At 40.2% G+C, this 21572-nt stretch overlaps 1 protein-coding gene and 1 long non-coding RNA gene across 2 annotated transcripts in view; one reads left to right on the top strand and one right to left on the bottom strand.

Moving 5' to 3' along the window:
• Positions 1-21572, bottom strand: part of FBN2 (fibrillin 2) — a 250289-nt gene that overhangs the window by 7529 nt on the left and 221188 nt on the right. The window contains exons 56-62 of the mRNA XM_045020453.1: positions 19804-19929; positions 14125-14331; positions 12328-12453; positions 11419-11541; positions 8862-8978; positions 6694-6822; positions 2436-2555 (exon numbers count right to left, since the gene is read on the bottom strand). Coding sequence (XP_044876388.1) covers positions 2436-2555; positions 6694-6822; positions 8862-8978; positions 11419-11541; positions 12328-12453; positions 14125-14331; positions 19804-19929 — 948 coding nt within the window. The remainder of the gene's footprint in view (positions 1-2435; positions 2556-6693; positions 6823-8861; positions 8979-11418; positions 11542-12327; positions 12454-14124; positions 14332-19803; positions 19930-21572) is intronic.
• Positions 1-21572, top strand: part of LOC123372391 — a 69631-nt gene that overhangs the window by 747 nt on the left and 47312 nt on the right. Inside the window, exons 2-5 of the long non-coding RNA XR_006580257.1 lie at positions 7055-7137; positions 11680-11778; positions 13051-13174; positions 15173-15250. This is a non-coding gene — a long non-coding RNA (uncharacterized LOC123372391). The remainder of the gene's footprint in view (positions 1-7054; positions 7138-11679; positions 11779-13050; positions 13175-15172; positions 15251-21572) is intronic.

Genomic DNA, 21572 nt, shown 5'->3' on the forward strand with positions numbered 1-21572 from the left:
ACAAAGTAAGAATTTCTCCATGTCTGTGCAGCTGTGGTATGCAGACAAATTACCATGTAATAGAAGTTAATCTTATCGTTTACATTGAGGTGCACCACATGAAGTGATTCCATAGAGAAATAATTTTTGAAATTGCAGTGCGTAGGAGTAATACTTAAAAGATTGTTTTAAACATCGTCATGAATTTAGCACTTTTTTCTGCCTTCACTTCCCTCTGATATATCCTGTTTGTAGATCTATATTAGGTCATTTTAAAGCATATGATGATATGACTCTTTACCATAGTTGAACATCCAGTTTAAAAATTTAATGAGACTCAAACTATTCCCACAATAACTGTAGTCAAATCATGATAGACTCAAAATGTCCACTGGAGAGACAAACATGCTCTACAAAAAGCAGCAGCAGAGCAATGGAAATGATTCAATTCTTTGTAAATCCCTCCCCCATCCCCACAAATTTTTTTTGACAAGGTCCCTTAAGCTCTAAACTTTTTGAACCTAACTGGTTTCACACATGAATGGAGTGTTCATGAATAGCTAGAGACTATAAATGCATCAAGTGAGGTTAAAGTGAGTGAACTTTTATTAGGTTTCACCACTTTATTAGGTTTTTCTGCTCCCTTTTAAGATGTTAAATAACTCCTCACTAGATACTGAAAGTTTCTCAGAGCTCTTTCAAATGGTATCTAGAGTACTCATTTCCAGATCCTAGTGCATTCTCCTGAACTGAACATTGTTGCTGTCCCATTTCTTTACACCCTTCTTGCTGTTCTGATGTCTGGCTTTGCAAAATTGAAGTTTTTGGTATTTTAAAAATCATTTTTGGTGTCATTTGTACACTAGTTTTTAAATTTCCCATTTCTTCCTATAATGCATATCCATTCTTGTAATTTATAAAACAAACAAACTGTGAAACATTTATCAATCTTCCAGTTTCCTATTTTCATGCTATAGGATCCTTTTATCTACAATATACAGTAAAAGGTGGTTTTATCCAGCATGCTGGGGAATGGGGGAGTGCTGGTAAGTGAAAAATGCCAGTTAACTAAGAGGGAGTGAGTTTGGGTGCAGGAGGGGGTGCGGGGCTGGGGATTGGGATGTGGAGTGCAGGCTTGAGGAGGGAGTTTGGGTGCAGAAGGAGGCTTGGGGCAGGGGTGCCAGATTTGGGAGGCTCTGACCTAAGGTGGCTCCCTGGCTGCTCCTAGGTGTGCAGCAGGTGGCTCTGTGCGCTGCCTCCGCCTGCAGATACTGCCCCTGCAGCTCCCATTGGCCCCGGTTCCCAGCCAATGGGAGCTGTGGAGGCAGCACTTGGGGTGAGGCGCCACACCCCAGCCGCGCACCCCCGCCTGCACCCAAACTCCCTCCTTCTTAGTTAACTGGCAACCGGACAATAAACTGGAATTTCAATGAAGATCAGAAATGCTGGTTTATAGAGCTTTCTGGTTTGTGAAGGGATGGATAAAACACCTTTTACTGTAAAAACGTAAACTTTTATTATAAGTGAATACCTTAAAACTACTTGAAAAAACTAACAATCAGCTCAATATAAGCATTTCTGAGATCCTTTTTATCCTTTAAATTAAATGCGGTATACTTTATACATCTTTGGTTCTTTAAAAAGTGAATTGTGCGACTATTGGCCTGACCATCCTGGATGCTAATATCCTCTGTTTCTTATGAGAACAGATAGAGAATGGGCCGTGGAATATGCACTGCTCTGCCAATATACTCCAACTTTGAACCAACATACTTCAGATGGCTAGAATAACTGCCTCTTTAGTAATTTCACATTCAGTCCTTAACTTCTCTACTAGACTGAAAACACCAACTCATTCCCTATACCATAGATTAGTGGTTTTCAAACTGTGGTCTGCGGTACCCCTGCCCTTAAAAGAAATATGGATCACATCATCTATTTGTCTTTTTGTATTTGAAAAACGTGTGTGGGGTTTTTTTGTTTTGTTTTTATTGTATTCTTGCTAATTCTGTTTTACAGATTCCTGTGTGTGTGTGTGTGTGTGGGAAATCCTTATAGTTAATCTTTGTCTTTATTTAATTTCATTTGCTTCTGTTGCTGCTGTATCAATTGAAAGGTTTGTACATTTGTGGTTATCTATGTCTATTAAGTCAATAGCTGTAAAGCACTAAAGTGCTAACTATATCCTAGTAAGGGCTTTAAAGGCCTTCCATGGAAATTATCTTGAATTTCTATGTCTTTTCCTCCCATTGCAAGGCAGTAACAGTCAGCTGACATGATTTTATGTAACTATACCCCTTTCAACTTCAGAAGTCAGAGAAGGGCTACACAAGTTTAATGAAGTGAAGTAGGTACCGCTGAACCTAAAAGATGTTCATAGGGTTTCTGAAAATCTGAGCATTTTGTCATTGTTATGTAACTTCTGGACTGCTGTATCAAAAGGAGATTATTCTTACCAACACACTGATTCCACTGATAATGTTGAATGTACCCTTGTGGGCACCCACATCTGTAGCCACCCAGGATGTTCTGGCAGCCATGTTGGCACCTATGGTTTCCATCGCATTCATTCACATCTGCCAAAAAAAACCCCCAACAAAATGTGGAAGAAATGGTTGCACAAACCACAGACAAGTAAGCAAACCAACCCCACCACCACACACAACTTATTTCAATAACTATAATTAAAGGACCGTACTTTATCCATAGAAGATTCTTCACCCAAGGTTGATGTTGCAGCCATAATTTGGCTCCTTACACACACTAGTAAGTTCAGATTGTGGAAGTAGAGAAAAAACTGACAGGGATTTGAAGGGGATTTCATATTCAAACAGTCCCCTTATGTGAGCAAGAGTCAGGCTAGCTGTAATCCTAATAAGGCAAGATTTTTAGAAGCGAGGATTGTGTGAGGCGAGTGGGGAAAGAACTGTGTGAGAAGTTGTTGCGACCTTGTGTTAGATAAGTATGGAATGTAGTCTAAATAGAAGTGAGAAAAATAAGATATCAGGATGACCTACATATAAACCAAATGCAGCTGTTGCCCATTATTGTATGTAACAAAGGTATAAATGCTTGTTGTAATTGTTTACCTGGAGAGACACCTGTTTAGCTCTCTCCCTCCATGCAATTGCTAGATATAATAAAGTATCTGACTTGCTGCACCCAACCTGAGAGTGAGAACTGTTTTTCTCTGACAAGATGAAGCTTATGGAACTATTTGCTTTAGTAAGAGTTGCAAGACTAGGCCGATACACAATAACTGCATATGGTATGTTTGGTAAATAGTGGATACATGCATAGGACCTGATCCTGCAACGTGCTGAGTGTTTCCTGGCAGGACTGGATTCTATAGGGCACAAACCGGATGTTCTCTTTAAGATTTTTTTACTTCAGTAACTATATTTCTTAAGATAACTATTACATCCATTAAGTGTGATTATCACGTTATGTAATTGCTGTATAAACTATCCAGTGGCTTGAAAAACATTGAATGTGCATAGGACAAACTGCAGGGTTGGAGTCCAGGAGCTCCATAAAATTTTGAGAAGTGCTTATATAATTTAGGAGTCTGTCCCATTTTTCAAAAGTGAGTCAGGCATATAGGCTCTTAAGTCACTTGGGTGGTTTTTGGAAATTTTACCCTTGTGAACATTGTGTGCATCTGGGGTGCAAATCCACTTTTTTTTTTATTGCAAACAACATACTGAAGCAGCTTTCATTAGGAGCTTCTTGCCTATGTTCCAATGTGCTGTCTGAATTGAAAACAAAGCCTTTGAACATAGTAAGGCATCGGGGATGTTTTGCTTCAATAGAGGTGAACTTACGAGTGGCAGCTGTGAGTGAAGTGTGCAGGAATTTGTAGGACTGCTATGCAGACTTCCACAAACTCCGTAGAACTCTTAAAATTATAGCACAATAATTGTAGATCTAGAATCATTACATAATGTTATCAGACCTTCCTCCAGAATTGGGACAAAACCTTTCTAGACTGCCAGTCACAAGAGGGATTCTTAGTTTTTCATTATGGTTTCTGGAACACAGGTGTCCATGTGTCTGACAAAGTGGGTATTCGCCCACGAAAGCTTATGCTCCAATATGTCTGTTAGTCCTGTGGCACCTTATAGACTCTTTGTCGCTTTCTACAGATCCAGACTAACACGGCTACCCCTCTGATCAGTGTCCATTTAGATTTCTAAGTTTAAAGTAGAAATCTTTGGGCATACATCTAGTTTCCAATAACTAGCTTTGCAAGGACTTTTGTTGTTGTTGCTAGTCTGAAAGGCACTTAGAAATACAAACATGTAAGATAAACACAGAAGTGGTCTAATTTGTCTACCTATACCCAGTAAGGAAAGCCAAATTAAAAGGTTCTGAGGCTATGTGTGAAGAAAGGTGAAGGGGACGGCCATAAGGGAAAAGAGAAGTCAAGAAAAACACTCCTGTATGAAAGTCTCCTATTTTAAAAAAATATGTACATTCATTAAAAGTTTCACCTAACAGCAAGTTGTAAACCGTCTAACAAATGTCAGGGAAAGCATATTGTGTTCACTAGAATATCAAATTCCCAACTATATTTCTCTGTCTTGCCATTAAAAATGTAATTCACTACATGTGATCTGCAAAAATTTGAGGCAGACTTGCAGTGCTCCACCAAACTCAAATATTGTTTGTGGTGATTGAACTGCAGTCTTTTTAAATTGCTGTAGCTTTTGTGTATTTACCTTGTAATTGTGTGGTATTTACACTGTAAAACCCCCATCATTGTGTAAATAAATGGCTAGCATCATATTCACTGTGAGCAAAAAAAGAGCACTTGCATGATATTTATCTTGTAGATAAAAGGGGTGAAACATTGGTTTAGAACACCTTAACATGTTTATGTATGACTCTTCCCATTCTGGATATTTATAAACAGTGACTGGGAAAACACTTTTCATCATATTCTAAAAAGTTTTATTGTCATACATTTCAAGCTAAAACCCTACCCCAGGGGCCATGCATATTCCAAGATTCCTGTGAAAAAGTACTTCACAATCCCAACTTTCATATAAAATAGAATGTTTCTAGTGCTTATGGTTGTGAAGATTATAATCTGTTCAGTTTTTTAAGATTAACTGATGCAGTGTTGCCTGCAGAGAGCCTAAAATAATAGCGATGGAATCTGGCATTTTTCCAAGATGCCAGAGAATTCAGCATTTCTGCCGTGGAACTTTTTACTTTGCTGTCTTGTGCTGCCCTGTTAGGTGGCAGCTGCACCAGATCCCATGCTCTAATTTTCCTACAAAGGAACTGGTTTTCAGTTAGAGCTTGTCAGGAAATTGCTTTCCCATTTGGAATTGGGACAGCAAGTTGAAATACACTGCGACCTCGATATAACGGCACCCGATATAACATGAATTTGGATATAACGCGGTAAAGCAGTGCTCCGGGGGTGGGCAGGGCTGCGCACTCAGGTGGATCAAAGCAAGTTCAATATAACATGGTTTCACCTATAAGGCGGTAAGATTTTTTGGCTCTCAAGGACAGCGTTATATCGAGGTAGAGGTGTACCATATTTTTGTGAACAGAAAATTGGAAAAAAATTTGGTTTGGGTCAACTGAAACTTTGTTTGAATTTAAATCATTCACAAAAATTAGAGTAATTTGTGTAAATTTTGTTTTGAAACAGAAAACAGAAATGTTTCCATTTCAAAATGTGGTGTTTTGACAATTTCCAAACTGAACATTTGTTTGAGTTGCAAACTTGAAACCAAAATTTTCCTGTTAAATATTTTCACTGCTCCATGGAGCCAGAACTGGAGTCCAGCTGCTCCCAGAAGTGTAGGCAAGCAGTTAAGCTGCCTGAAAAAAATGGGCAGTAACTGAGGAGATAAATTGCTCCCCACTTCCTTGATGCACATGGGAAGAGGGGCTGGGAAGCTGGTTCTGAGCAGGGTTGCCTGGATAACGTGAACACTGAGACTCGGGGAGTAAAGCTAGGCTGCCTGGAGAGCATAACAGCTTTAAACTTTAGGGCTTGTCTACATTACCCGCTGGATCGACGGGCACCGATCGATCCACTGGGAGTCAATTTATCGTGTCTAGTCTAGATGTGATAAATCGACTGCTGAACGCTCTCCCGTTGACACCGGTACGCCACTGGAGTGAGAGGCGCTGGTGGAGTTGATGGGGGAGTGTCCGCAGTCGATTCACCGCAGTATGAGTAGATCTAAGTACGTCGACTTCAGCTACATTATTCATGTAGCTGAAGTTGCATAACTTAGATAAATTCCCCTCCTGCCCCCCCAGTGTAGACCAGACCTTAGCTTTAGAAATAATCATCATACATGTCTTTTTGAGTATTTTCAGTGATGAGACAGACTGGGTGTGTTTGCAGGTTGGGGGGGGGGGGAGAGATAGTATGCATTACTGTTGCAATGGAATGTGCGGGCTACAGCTGGGAGTTAGTGCCCGTTGTGCTGCAGAGTACTCAGAGTTCTGCTTATGATACTACTTGCAAATTGAATTGTGAGTATGTATAACAAAACAGCAGGATAAGTAAATTGTCAATACAAATCTTCTGAACTACATTCCTTTTTTTTTTCCTCCATGTCTGCTAACGGCCTGATGATACAACTCACGCAAATACTCCATTTGACTTCAGTACGACTATTCACATAAGAGAGAACGGCAGATTTCTGCCTTAGCAGAGAATGTATGGCCTTCAAAATTTACCTTCACAGTTTAATCCAGTAGAATCCAGAGAGAAGCCTCTCTGACACTCACAGCTGAAACTTCCAGGAGTGTTTTGACAGATTCCTTTTGATCCACAAAGTGATGGCTGTGAACCACACTCATTGTTATCTAGAAAAAAAATGCAGTGATTTAAAAAAAAAAATACACACACACACACAGACACACACACGGAGAAAGAAAGAAAGAAAGTACATAAGGGATGGGGTTAAGAGGTTACACATACAGGGTAGTTTGCACCTACTAAACTTGCAAGTCTAATTACTTCATTTGCAGATTTAGAGCCATAAGTACTCAAATATTTGTGCTTGTACTGTGATTAAGTCTCCGGTGCAAAATACAGGTACAGACTGGGCGAGGAAAAAGGAGGATGGTCTTTTGAACGTTTGGTCCACTGTACACTACAGATGAGGATGGCTTTAATTGGTAAGAAACATATGCTAAAGTTTTTAAAGACATCTGTAGCTATCAAGGGAAAGACAAAATTCTGTAATCTGTTTTTGATTGCTTTTTTTGTCAGATTTTAATATTTTATCTCTGTCTCCGTGTGGTTACATTTAGAAACTACCTACGAATAGTCACTACAAAATGCTTATTGTAGATGAGCTTCAGGTATTTTTGCTTTTCATAATTATCTGCCTTTTTGAACTACTGAGAAATAAAATACTCTATTTTGTACCACAGATTTATTAAATACACAGATGAATAGATCAAAAGGCTCTCATTAAGTATTGCCCTTGTTTTTATAACAAAGAGAAATGTACAAAAACTTAGGCCTGGTCTACACTACAACATTAGGTCGAATTTAGCAGTGTTACCTCAATTTAACCCGGGACCCGTCCACATAACTAAGCCCTTGTTTTTCAACTTAAAGGGCTCTTTAAATCGAATTCTTTACTCCACCTCCGACAAGGGGATTAGCACTGAAATTGGCCTTGCCAGGTCGAATTTGGGATAGTTTGGACGCAATTCAATGGTATTGGCCTCCGGGAGCTATCCCAGATTGCTCCATTGTGACCACTCTGGACACTGCTCTCAACTCAGATGCACTGGCCAGGTAGACAGGAAAAGTCCCGCGAACTTTTGAATTTCATTTCCTGTTTGGACAGTGTGTTTGCAGAGCTCATCAGCATGATGTGCACATTGCCCAGCCCGTACTTTGTGAGAAGTCTATGACCATGTCCCCCTCGTCACTGTGCTGCCATCGCCTCCTCACTTGGTTTTGTGTGAAACAAATTGTCTGACATTGCTCTGATGGAGGGAGGGGTGACTGACAACATGGCTTACAGGGAATTAAAATCAACAAAAGGGGTGGCTTTACATCAAGGAGAAACACAAACAACTCACACAGAATAGCCCCCTCAAGGATTGAACTCAAAACTCTGGGTTTAGCAGGCTGTTGATTTCACAAAACAAATCGGGTCAATTTCTTGGTTTGATCCATCTATCTTTTACATCTTAGGGTGGCAGCAGATGGTGCAGTACGACTGCTAGCCATCGTCATCTCCTGGGTGCTCAGCAGAAGATGAGAATGACCTGGCTGAGTCACACCCATGTCTGGCCAGGCACCCCTGACCGACCTCACCGAGGTTGGCTAAAAGAGCACCCAGGAATATGACAACGATGGCTACCAATCGTAATGCACTATCTGCTGCCAAAAGGCAATAAGCTGCTGCTATGTAGCAATGCAGTCCCACGTCTGTCAGCACCCAGGAGACGTACGGTGACGATGGAGCAGGCTCCATGCTTGCCATGGTATGGCGTCTGCTCAGGTAACCCAGGAAAAAAGGCGCAAAACAATTGTCTGCCTTTGCTTTCACAGAGGGAGGGAGAGGGGGGCCTGATGACATGTACCCAGAACCACCCGTGACACTGTTTTTGCCCCATCAGGCATTGCGATCTCAACCCAGAATTCCAATGGGTGGCAGACACTGCGGGAACTGTGGGATAGCTACCCACAGTGCAACGCTCCGGAAGTTGACGCTAGCCTCGGTACTGTGGACGCAGTCTGCTGACTTAATGCACTTAAAGCATTTTGTGGGGGGGGACACACAATTGATTGTACAAAAGTGATTTCTAAAAAAATTACTTCTATAAATTCGACCTAATTTCATAGTGTAGACATGCCCTTAGTGTTAAAGTGTTCTTACCTATACAAGCAGTATGATGTTGAGTGAATCCTGGTGGACATTTACATGTGAAGCCCCCAAGAGTGTTGACACAGAGGAACTGGCAGTTGTGTTGTTTGGTTTGACATTCATCAAGATCTGAAAGTAGCAGATGTATCTTAGTAAGACTCAATGAAAAAGATTTAACCATGTTTGTTCTCTTTAAACAAGATTATTTGAGTGCCTGCTGCCATGTACCTGGAGGAGCCAGAGGAGGCCTTGAGGCTACAGGTACCAAACCCCAGGGAGGCAGGAAGTGGCTCAGGGGCAGCCACGGAGCAGCTGGCTGCAGAGCCAGGCATGGCTTGGTCAGCGTGTTGTGGCTGGATCCCCGCTGACGTGGGGCAGCCAATCCTGCCTCTGCCAGGGCCCTGAGCTGGGACGCAGTGGAGTAGGGTGGGCCTGCGTCCCCCTGCCACCCTACCCTGGGGTGGCTGATTCCCTACACTGTGCAGGGAAGCTCTAGCCCTGAGGAAGGAGCCTCCCTTACCAGCTCACCCCCATGGACAGTTAGTTTGCTGGCTGCCTGAACTCCACCCAGACCCAAGCCAGCCCTGATAGACTCTGTTTAAGGGCTGACAGCTTGAGCCATCCAAACCCAGGCTAAAGCCTGACAGTGACTAGTGATTGCCCAGCCCTATTGTGGCTCTTGGCTGTCCTGTGGACTCTGGTCCTGGCCAGACAGGACCAACCTGAGTGGCCTCCCTCCTAGCGGGAGAGCAAGGGACCATTACAGCCACTCATTTTCTGACCATCATGCACCTAAGGTAAATTAGCATTCGCTTCCTACTGCAGTTGGAATTGGTGCAAGTCTTTTTTCTGAGTCATTCTACCTTTTTTTTTTCAAAGCCAACTTATACCTGTTTTATACTGAGTCAAATGCCAAATTCCTGAAAGTTGTATACCACTTATACCTGACATACAACATATACCACCTTCTATATCACCACTGACTTTGGACCAGAGATTTCCCTGGGAGCTGCAGATGTTATATCACCTCTTGGAGTTGAAGGTATTTATTAGGGCTGTCAATTAATCACAATTAAAATTTTTTAATCACACTGTTAATACATTTCAGCTGGTATTCTATTGTTTAAGTACTTTGGATGTTCTTCTACATTTTCACGTATATTGTATTCTGTGTTGTAATTGAAATCAAATTATATATTATTTTTATTATAAATATTTGCACTGTAAAAATGATAAAGTATTTTTCAGTTCACCTTATACAAGTACTGTAGTGCAGTCTTTTTTTGTTGTGAAAGTGAAATTTACAAATGTTACATAACTGCACTCAAAACCAAAACAATGGTAAACTACAGAGCCTACAAGTCCACTCAGTCCTAATTTTTGTTCAATCAATCGCTAAGACAAACAAGTTTGTTTACATTTACAGGAGATAATGCTGCCCTCTTCTTATTTACGTCACCAGGAAGTGAGAACAGGCACTTTTGTAGCTGGCATTGCAAGGTCTTTACGTGCCAGATATGCTAAACATTCATATGCCCCTTCATGCTTCCATGCTGATGATGCTTGTTAAAAAAATGTGTTAATTAAATTTGTGACTGAACTCCTTGGGGGAGTGCCCTGCTCTGTTTTACCTGCATTCTGCCATATATTTCATGTTATAGCAGTCCCAGATGATGACCCAGCACGTTATTCATTTTAAGGACACTTTAGAAATGTCACACTGGTACCTTCTTTGTGTTTAAGAAAGGTTTAAGAATCTGAAGTGCCTTCCAAAATCTGAGAGGGATGAGGTGTGGCGCATGCTTTCAGAAGTCTTAAAAGAGCAACATACTGATGAAGAAACTACAGAACATGAACTACCAAAAAAGAAAATCAACCGTTTGCTGGTGGCATCTGACTCCGATAATGAAAATGAACATGCATCAGTCTGCACTGCTTTGGACTGTTATCGAGCAGAACCTGTCATCAGCATGGATGCATGTCCCTTGGAATGGCAGTTGATGTATGAAGGGACACATGAATTTTTAGCGCATCTGGAACATAAATATCTTGTGACACTGGCTACAACAGTGCCATGAGAATGCCTGTTCTCACTTGCAGGTGACATTGTAAACAAGGAGTGGACAGCATTATCTTCTGCAAATGTAAACAAACTTGTTTGAGTAATTGGCTGAACAAAAAGTAGGACTGAGTGGACTTGCAGGCTCCAAAAATAAAAACGTAAAATTTTAAATGCAGGTTTTTTTCTACGTAATTCTACATTTGTAAGTTCAACTTTCATTATAAAGAGATTGCACTACAGTACTTGTATTTGGGTGAACTGAAAAATACTATTGGTTTTTTTACAATGCACATATATAAATACAAAGTGAGCACTGTACACTTTGTATTGTGTTGTAATTGAAATCCATATATTTAAAAATGTAGAAAACATCCAAAAATATTTAAATAACTGGTATTCTATTATTGCTTAACAGTGCGATTAATCACGATTAATTTTTTAAAATCACTTGACAGTCCTAGTATTTATAAAGTAGCCATTGCTAGATGTAACGACAACTTTCTTCACCTTTACATGTCTTTCCATCCTCTTGCAGGATGTAGCCACGGGGACATGAGCACTGGTAGCTTCCTTCTGAGTTCTTGCAGATAAAGTTGCATGGTTTTGGTGACTGAGAGCATTCATCAAGATCTAAGTAGGAGAATCAGTAATTAGTAAAAATATTCATTTACTTACAAGGATGCTACTGAACAGCTGCACAAATCTCTAATTTTTCCAAATTATTTTTATAATTCTTTCCATGCTTCCTAATTGTCCTCTTCCTTACAGGTGCTAGCTACCAATGAAATAACCTGAGAGGATGGATAACTGAAGCAACAGTGAATTTGCTTAGAGGATCAGCTAGAACAGTGAAACTGATTTCTAAAGGTAAAGCCTCATACTTTATGATCCCTTTAGTCTTAATTAATGGTGACTTCCTGACATGTCATAGAATATCAGGGTTGGAAAGGAACTCATCTAGTCCAATCCCCTGCTCAAAGTAGGACCAAGCCCCAGACAGACTTTTGCCCCAGATCCCTAAGTGGCCCCCTCAAAGATTGAACTCACAACCCTGGGTTTAGTAGGCCAAGGCTCAAACCACTGAGCTATCCTAATTATTAGCTTCTACCGGCCAAAAGCTTATTCCCCAAACCATTATTTGTCTTGTTACTGGCCCGTTCAGTGGTATCTCATTCATGTTGTTGCTGAAATACCACTAAGTTAGCTGAACTTTAACATGCTAAATCAGGTCTCAGAGCTCCCCAAAACTAAATGTGATAACAAAAAATGTATTTTGTGAAGAGAGGAAGAGAGATAATTTTTGTATTCTGAGGCTTTAAAGAATTTACCTGGGAATTTCACTATGAAAATAAAATTTCATTAAAAAAAAATCTGTTGGATTAGCAAAAATACTAAGCACGACAGTGATAACCTTACCTACACAGGATGTCCCACTTATTTCAGTGGTGTAGCCAACTTTACAAAAGCATCTGAAGGAACCCATTGTATTGATGCACTGGCCATTTCTACACAGGTTTGGCATGACCTTACATTCATCGATATCTGGAGAGGCAATATAAACATGTCACCTTTTAAAATATGATAAGCAGAAGCTCATTAGTATCTCACATGAATGTGGCATCTACAGTCTAATAGAATCTAGAAACATCTAATTTTTACAACCAAGCTCATTACCCCCTTTTTTCCTTTAATTCTCTCACTTGCTTTTTTTGAAAGCTGATAAAATGATCTTGTTTTCAGTGATAAACTCCAGTTTGCTGACCCTGATGGAATTACAGGACATTGAAACAGCACTGGGTGTATACAGATTCCTTTTTACCCTAATATTCTATGAACTTTCCCGCCAACATGCTTCTACTACAAACACCGATTCCTTACTTTGCCATTAGAGATGGGCCCAATCCAATCACCCTTCATATTTTTGTTAAATTCTGTTCTATATCTGGATTTGAACTCTGTAACTTGGTCCAACCTAATTCCCTTGCTGATGTACTGAAAAACCAAGCTCCAGTTTTGCGAACTTAATGTTCACAAAGTTTATATTTAATAGAAGTGAATTTTCTTTAGATTGGTTTGACTTTCTTTTAACATGATCATAAGAATTAAAAACACATGTTTATGCTTGTGCTTTCTTTGTAGAAATATGCAGATCATACAATGAAACTATTGTGTAGCTACAGGTTTCAGCTGTTGATGCCTTTTGGCTCATGTATATATGTTCTGTAGCATGCAACATGGGGGGAGGGGCACTCCATGAATTTCGGTAAGTCGTCATGGGCTGCACATTTCTACTATATTAATGGAGGAGGTGTGGGGTCTGGGAGGAAGTTTGGTTGCAGGGGGGGGGGTCCAGGCTTGTGCAAAGTGCTGGGTGCAGGAGAGGGTGAGGGGTGTGCACTTTGGGAGGGAGTTTGGTGCAGGAGATTGGGGTACGGGAGGGGGTGTGAGGTGCAGATTCTGGCCAGGAGGCGCTTCCCACAGGCAGCTTCCGGCTGGTGGTACAGCAGGGCTCAGGCAGGCTGCTTGCCCCCGCTCCTGGAAGTGGCTGTGGCTGGCACCTATCTCCGCCCTTTGAGGGAGGCAGAGCAGGTCTCCGTACGCTGCCTGCGCCCGCAAGCATGACCTCCAGTTTCTGGCCAATGGGAGTTGTGAGGATGGTGCTGGGGGCAGCCCATGGAGCTGTTTCCTCCCCCGTCCCAGGGGCGTGCAGAGATGTGTGAGCAGCAGCCCGCCACTTCTGGGAGCGGTGTGGGGCTAGGGCAGGCAGGCAGCCTGCCTGAGCGCCCCCACTGTGCCACAGGACTTTTCGCAGCCTGGACTTGGCGATCGCAAAGGGGCAGAGAAGGCCGGACAGAAATGTTAGATGGGCCAGATCCGGGCCGCAGGACATATTTTGCCCACCCTGTTCTAGAGGTGCTTTTAGCCTTTCAGTTTTAGTCATTGTCTCCTGTTTTAGGATTCAATCCTGCAAATCCTTGCTTATATGAATATTCCCAGTACTAGGTAAGGATTTGTAGGTGCTGCCCATTGAAAAGCATATGAAATAAATTATTGGATGTACAGAAAATATCAAGCCGAGCACTTTTGCAGTAAACTTCAGAAATGCTGGTAACTTCAGCTAAATATCAGAGATTTAAGAAAGCATGGTGCTTTCTGTGTTATCTTTGTCTATTTCCTCTCCTCTACCTTTTCACCTGCGCTTCCCACAATTACCTCTTCCATCTGTTGTATATCCTGGTCCATGTGGACAGAGTTTCTTATATTGGGTGGTTCCGGGCAGTGGACAAAGCTCACACTGGTTACCCCAGCCTCGCCCGCCATCACAGCAGCACTCTGACTTGGTGACAAGGTTACGGCTACTGGAAGCCATCTGGCACATTGTCTGTAAAACCTCAGCAAAGCAGAATCCTTGGCGGTTATCTGAAAGGAGAGTGGAGGGGCCAAGAAAGAATGTGAGCTCGATATGTATTAAACAGGAAGTCTCACTGATACTATTATGATCCATTATTGTTACATATAAATGCTTTTAAAAGTGAACTAGAATAGAAAACTGCTGTGACCCCAGATTTGTGTGTTGAGTGACTCTTATAGCAACCAGTCTTTGGGGAGCATTTAGCATATTAATATGGTTTATCTTACCTTACCCTAAAAATACTTTGACAATCTACTGCTCTTAAAGGGTTGCTAGGACTTCCGCAAGTGAGTCAGTAGTTACATGAGACCTGGTATCAGTTATGTCTCAGAATAATGCATCCTGGAGCATCCCCCAGTGAACCTGGCAGAGCAGCCTACTTGTGTGAATGATAAAATAAACCAGCAAAACTTAAGTGTAAACTGGCCTTAGCATGCTAAATATCCCCCAATTAGCATATTTTTACGCAGAGGATACCGACACTAGTAATAGGTCCAGTGTCATCTGCCTGATGTGTTAGTTAAAATGGACTGGATTGCCTTATTGCAGGTTGTTCTCTGAAAGTAGCTCTTTCACTGGTAAAGAGTTTCCTTTCAAAGTTAAAATCAGCTGTATTTTACTAAAAGTGATACACCATAGATCATATTCATTCCTGGATTTTCACTGGCTTGTGAAAGCATAGTATCTCCATCCTACACCTAGGCAGTGTAAGAAAATTCATCAGGGGGACATTTAGGAAGCAGAGCAAATTTTAGCTTGTTGGGGAACCCCAAAAGACACAGGGCTAAACTGATTCAGATGAATGGTTTCTGCTGGTGGGGCACTCACATCTTATATTTGTTCTGTTAGAGACTGTGATGGAGGACAGGTGACAGCAAATTGCCAGATCGTCCTCTGTGCAAATCTACTGAGGAACACAATCTGCAGGTACAAAGAGCTATAACTTACATTTCCCTGCATAAGCTAGGTTTTTTTTTTAAAGATATGCCTTTATTGTTCCACTTAATTTGAACCACTAGCTAAAATTACACCGTGATATTAAATGGTCTCTTAATTAAAAATATAACCTGTATTGCAGCAACTTTAGAGAGATTAACAAGATCCAATTTGATTGGAAGAGTGTAAACACAGTATATCTATTTAGTTAGATGTTCCTGACTTAAAACTTTCACATTTCACTGTTTTAAAAAGGGAGCTACAAATCTTTATTAAGGAAATTAGGTATGTAATTGTGATATCCCAGCATACATCATGTGGTGATGTCATAGCTACCATGGAACAGCAGATTTTTAGTGTGGGGTATAGTTTGAAATGTAAAGTATTTATTTATTTTATTGAATATTACTTCAGTCCTTTAGGGAATTACTTCATAGCCGTTACCTAATGGCCATTTATGCATCCATTGTTTAAAGGAGTAAGGATTTTTTAATTACTTTATGAAAACTGGTTTTAATAATTGTAGATATACAGAACATTTTTCCAGAAACCTGTAAATGACTTATGAGCCTAACTACTAGTGGGTTTCAATGAGATTTAGGCTCCTCAGTCAGTTAAGTGCTTTTGAACATTTTTACCCATAGTCATCTAATTAAATTTACCAAAGATAAGCAATCATTGCACTGTTGTCCCCCCACCCCAATTTTATTAATCCACATTTAGTTATCTTGAAATCTATTGGATTTCAGTCAGTCCAAAATACTGTACAGAAGGCAATAAAGTCAAGTGCAGTTACATTGATTAAATCCTATGGCTATCAATTTTAATTCTGCTTATGCTTAACTAATTTAAATATCAGTAAAACTTTACACCTGTGACTGAATTTTCCTACTGTGGAGCCATTCTCTGACAATGTCAACATGTATCAGAGGGGTAGCCGTGTTAGTCTGGATCTGTAAACGCAGCAAAGAGTCCTGTGGCACCTTATAGACTAACAGACGTATTGGAGCATGAGCTTTCGTGGGTGAATACCCACTTCGTCAGATTCATGTAATGTCAACATGATTAACTTTCTTCTATATTCTAACTAAGAAATAGCTGAAGTCAACTACTGCTCTACTAAATAGGTGTATTGTGCAAGAAATGTTGAAAGCTAGAGCTCATTGAGTACATGCTGACCTGGAATTCATACAAAGCTTTGATTCATACATAAGCTAAATGGAACTTTGACACAAGACTGCACAATCTGATCAGCAAATGTACTGGGCTTTAATTCTAAAGAAATACTCAGCACAATGCACTGATACCATGACCCTAAAAGCACTGAAGGGAAACAGCAGCAAGCAAACTCCCCCAAAATGTAATTTTTGAACATATCTGTTCATACACTGCTCTTTTAAACTAAATATATTTTCTTGGGATTGATGCTAGGCTGGGATTAATAGCCTGAGCCATCCTCGTTCCATTTGGTCACTAATCTTCAGACGTGCCCTGCACCTTGAATGTTGTTGCTCTGTTACGGAATCAACGCTCTGATAATTTATATGGAACTGGTTATACAGTAAGTAGGAAAAAAATATCACAATCCTTTTTTAATGCAAAACTCCATTAAATACAGCTACAATTTCACTCGTTGGCATTGTAACATGTTTTACTATGTACTGTATTACTATGAATATTGCTCCAGAGTAGATGTTGCAGCTGTACTTCATTGATAATAAAAGAACAACCAGAAAGAAATTACACAGTGCAGAGTGCCAGAATATACTGAATCAGCATGTAATAGTAACTACAAAATCTTTTCCCTAACTTTTTGTAAAATCTGTTATTTGGATTCATAATTGATCACCTAAATGGGAGATTATATGCATGCTGCCACACCTGTAGGACTTGATTCTGGCATTGCAGCTTCAGATGCCGCTCCTGTTTTAAGAAAGATCTGCTGGCTTCTGTGTTTAACTAGACTTGGGTAACACTAGCTGCCAAGACAGAAATCATCAGCTCTTCTGGCTGATGATCCATCCATGGTTCTCTAATAGAAAGCATATCCTGGCAAGGGCTTCCCTCATCTGGTGTGTTTTCTTGGCTCTTACTAGCTAGCCATCCAAGCAGAGATGCACATATGCCTTCCTTTTTCTAGTCTGCTACCGGCACCATCATTTTAATGCCAGGTTGAATGGGAGAGCTTATTTAACTTATGGTAGTTAAATGCAAATTTAGTGACAGAGGGCTAGTGCCACAAAGGGATTTAGGCACCTAACTGCTACTTTAGGTGCCCAAATCCAAAAGTTAGCAGATGGAGGGGGGATTAACAATCTAACCCTATAGGCTCCTGAAGGCCCTAGGCATTGTTTCCACTGATAAGACACCTCAAGTGCCTGCACTTCTGTTGCTAGGCATGCACAAAACCACCTGAGTCCTGATGCCTAGTCCCTCATTCACACCTAAGCCCCAGTAGGAGTGACAAAGTAGGCATTCCCCTGCCTATCTAATCCTCAAGGCTTGATCCAGTAGGCATGTGGAGGAGGGGGGGTGTTCCTGTAAATATTTAAATATTCATTGGCATAGGGAGTTGAACTCAGGTCTTCCCCCATAGGGTGAGTGCCCTAACAGGAGAAATTGAGAAGAGACCCATCCCATAGTGAGGGCACTCTCCTGGGAGGTGGGGCACCTGGGATCCAAGCTCTTCTCCACACCAGGCAGAACAGGGGTTTGAGTCTAGGTCTCTAACATTCTGGTGAGTGCCCTATCCATTGGCAGAACTGACTAAAAGCACCACCACATACCCTCCTCTTACTCAGGCACCTAAGCCAGGCCAGCCCTAAATCCAGGTGAGAGTTTACAGCTGAAATTCCCAACTGGAGGGAGGCACCTCCTATTTAAGCATCTAACTCTCTTTTGAGAGGCAGGGCTTAGGCCACTTTCCATTCATCAGCATATCATATTGGCTAGTTAATGGGAGACCCTGCTCTAACTTTTCAAATGTGTAGTGTAGACAGCCCGGGTGCCTAAGTGAGTGTGGCAGATTCCACTAGGCAGCAGGGTGCCTAAAAGTCAGATGTTGCAGCACCTAGTCTTAGTCCCCTTTGTCATTAGCCTGGAATCTTCCTGTGTAGGATGGGGAAGCAGGGATATCAGTCCACCTGTTGAATCAGTCATGATGCTGCTGGTGGTTGTGTCGATGCTGAAGATCTGCTCGTAGGTTCAGAACAGGAACTTAAATTATCACTGCAACTACATTTGGATGAAGATGTTTCCCTTGAAAATATTTCACAAGCAGGATCGTGAAACCCAGTTTCATTCAGTGGCACATTTACTCTTGAAGAAACTGATTTCCTGCATTTTTTGGGAGAAGCATAAATCCTAATGTCTCAACAATTCTTGACAATTGTAGTTTGCTTTAGAAGAATTATCTGGTTTCACTACTTCAGTTCATTCAATTGCTTTCCCCCCCCCCCCCAATCACTTCTTAAAATGTTAAGCATTTTTAATCAGATAAATTCATACACTGATGTCTGGTAATCACCAAAATATTGAACAGTAGCCAGTTGTATGCTCTGTTGAATGGTAGCTTTTATGTTTACTAGTTAAAATGAGAAACCCCTTTGTGAATTCAACACCATGAAGACTGAAAAAATCCAAAATATTATCAGATGTCCTGCTATCTTCCAGAAGTTACTAGATTCTAACAAACTAAGCCCCTCCCCCCCCCGACAGTTAACAACTCTAGTCACTCTCCTTTCTTCAGCATGCAGTAATAGCTTCATCAACCACTCCTGCCCCTCTCCCAAGTTATCAGCGACTGCATTCATTTGCCCTCCTCTTTAGGTTATTAGACTATCCTAAAATTGTTTCCAGGTAGGCATAAGATCTTTCAAGTTTGTATTAGCTCCCTTTTAATTGTTTAGAATTTCTTTAAAATGTTCATTTACAGACTGAAATTAGAGCCTATAACATATAGTATTTTGCCAGTAGCATTTCCTGTTCTTACTTTAAATGTTCATACTATAATCATCTCCATTTAGCAAAATAGTGAGTTAGGAAAAAATGGATCAAAATAGTTACTGAAAAGTAATGATTTGTATTTATTTTTTTACACACAACTGTACAGTATAACAGATCTAACATTCGAATTCTGTAGCAGCAGTATCCGGCTCATAAGTAGAATAATTAGAAATATTTTGCTCTTAATGTGAGATTTGTTATTTAACATTAGCATCAGCCTCGCTTACCCTATATGCAAACTTTTTTCCTTCATCATGAAACTACCATTTTTCCTGGCTATGTTAATTATAATTTTTTTCCAGAAATAAAATAAATTATTGTTTTCTCTTTGAAAACTCAATTTATCTTAATCCTGAAACACAGATCAAGGATCATTATTTAATCTATTATACATACAGCCAAGAGACATGTGAAATACTTGGGGTCTGCATTATTGGTAGAAATCTTAGCAAGCATAAAATATTTTGTATTTAAGTATTATTGCACAGAGTTTATACTTTTCATGTAACAGGAAATGTACACCAAGGAAATCAACTTACCAAGGCACTCAGTGCCTGATGGGCTTGACTGGAATCCTTCATTACATTCACACCTGTAGCTTCCAATAATGTTCACACAGCGACCATTTTCACAGATACCTGGCTTGGTACGGCATTCATTTTCATCTTTACAAAAATATCACACACATACACACAATAAATGTGATTTAAAACTTTTCTGAATTGACAGACTAAAAACTGTCAGTTATTTACTCAGCAGGCAAAGAAAATTCAAACATTTTGGTAACTAATATATTTGTATGCGGTGGCCAAAAGACAGCTGAGTAAGCCTCCAAAAGCTGATGTTCACTCTTCTGTTGAGAGCTCAGCACACTAAGTGCTTTGAAGAAGGTATGGAAAAATATAGCAATTTTAGAAAGATAAACCTTGTTAATTTCCTACCAATTATAGTAAGTTATAAATGAATCAGGGCATAAGCCCACTGCACTACAACTCTGTCCAGCAATTAGCAATAAAATGAAATTTTATACACTAATCAAGTCATTCAAAATAAAATAGTGTGAGCCATTAAGAAACAGAAAATTAATAGTTAAAGAGTATGTCACATGACCACGATTCTATAAAGTGTGTCTGTTCAGGAAGGGCACCTCAGCACATGCTTAAGTCCCAGTGAAGTCAGTAAGAACGAAGTATGCTTAGGTGCCTTTCCTAAAATAGGGTTTAAAATCCCAAAGCGTCTGCTCCTTCTTTTTCCCATATTAGCTTGCAGAAACCAAAATGATACAGTAATTTCCATAGGTGCTTAAAAGAAGAACACTGGGAGGTTTGGCTGCTCAGGGCAAAAACGGAGGTAGGTTTGAATCCAACAGCCATCTCTCTTGTAAAGGCACAATTCTTGATTTCTTACTAGCAAATAGATTGATATGCTTTATGATGAAAGACGACCGTTTTACTTGAATGCACAATAAAATAAGAATAATTCTGTAAGGAGAAGATTTTACTCTGCTGCTGAGGGAAGATTATTACTGTTCTCTTGAACACATTCACCAGGATGTATGTTGAAGAGAACTAAAGATTGTTTTTTTAAACTTGGAGGTAAATTCCAGTACTTTTTGTCGATACAGAAAGCTTCAGAATGGGCAATGGATTTGTGACACTGCAAGGGAAAAATTCTGATTCCAGACACAGCAACACTTGGCGAGATCTATCCATTTTCCTTCTAAACAAATTACAGTAATGGTCAAGGGAAGCTGTTTGCCTAGTCATCCTAAGATGAGAGAATTATTCTGAATTTTGGTGGATTTTAATTTCTATGAATTCTTTGCTGCTGATGGCTGGAGTAAAATGTTCATATTTTGGTATAGATCGTTACCCCTTAACTCTGAAAAAGCTGGATACATAAATATAATTTTTCCACTATTAAAACAACTTTTGCAAATATATCATTTCTTATTTACCTACAATAATTCTTCTACTTTTATTATTCATATTTAAAGAACAATCAAAAGAGATGCCTTTTGGCTAGCTAATTAAGGCTTTAATGGGTAGTCAGAGTAATTTTAATATTTAATTCTTACAACCCTGTGCACCGAAAGCAAAGGTAGGTCACACAGAAAAAGAAACAAATATAGACCTAAGGCCCTAACTCTTATTTATGATAAGTAGTCCCGAGTTCACTGGGACTTCTTGTGTAAGAATTACTCACTGTAAAGATTAGAGAATCAAGCCCTAAAACAAGAAAAGACTGGATGGAACAGGGTTAGAGTAGACTTGTCAAGTGGAAGGTTCAAGAGGCATTGTGTCTCCAT

Source organism: Mauremys mutica, chromosome 6 (assembly GCF_020497125.1).
Source record: "Mauremys mutica isolate MM-2020 ecotype Southern chromosome 6, ASM2049712v1, whole genome shotgun sequence".
Classification (NCBI taxonomy): Eukaryota; Metazoa; Chordata; order Testudines; family Geoemydidae; genus Mauremys; species Mauremys mutica.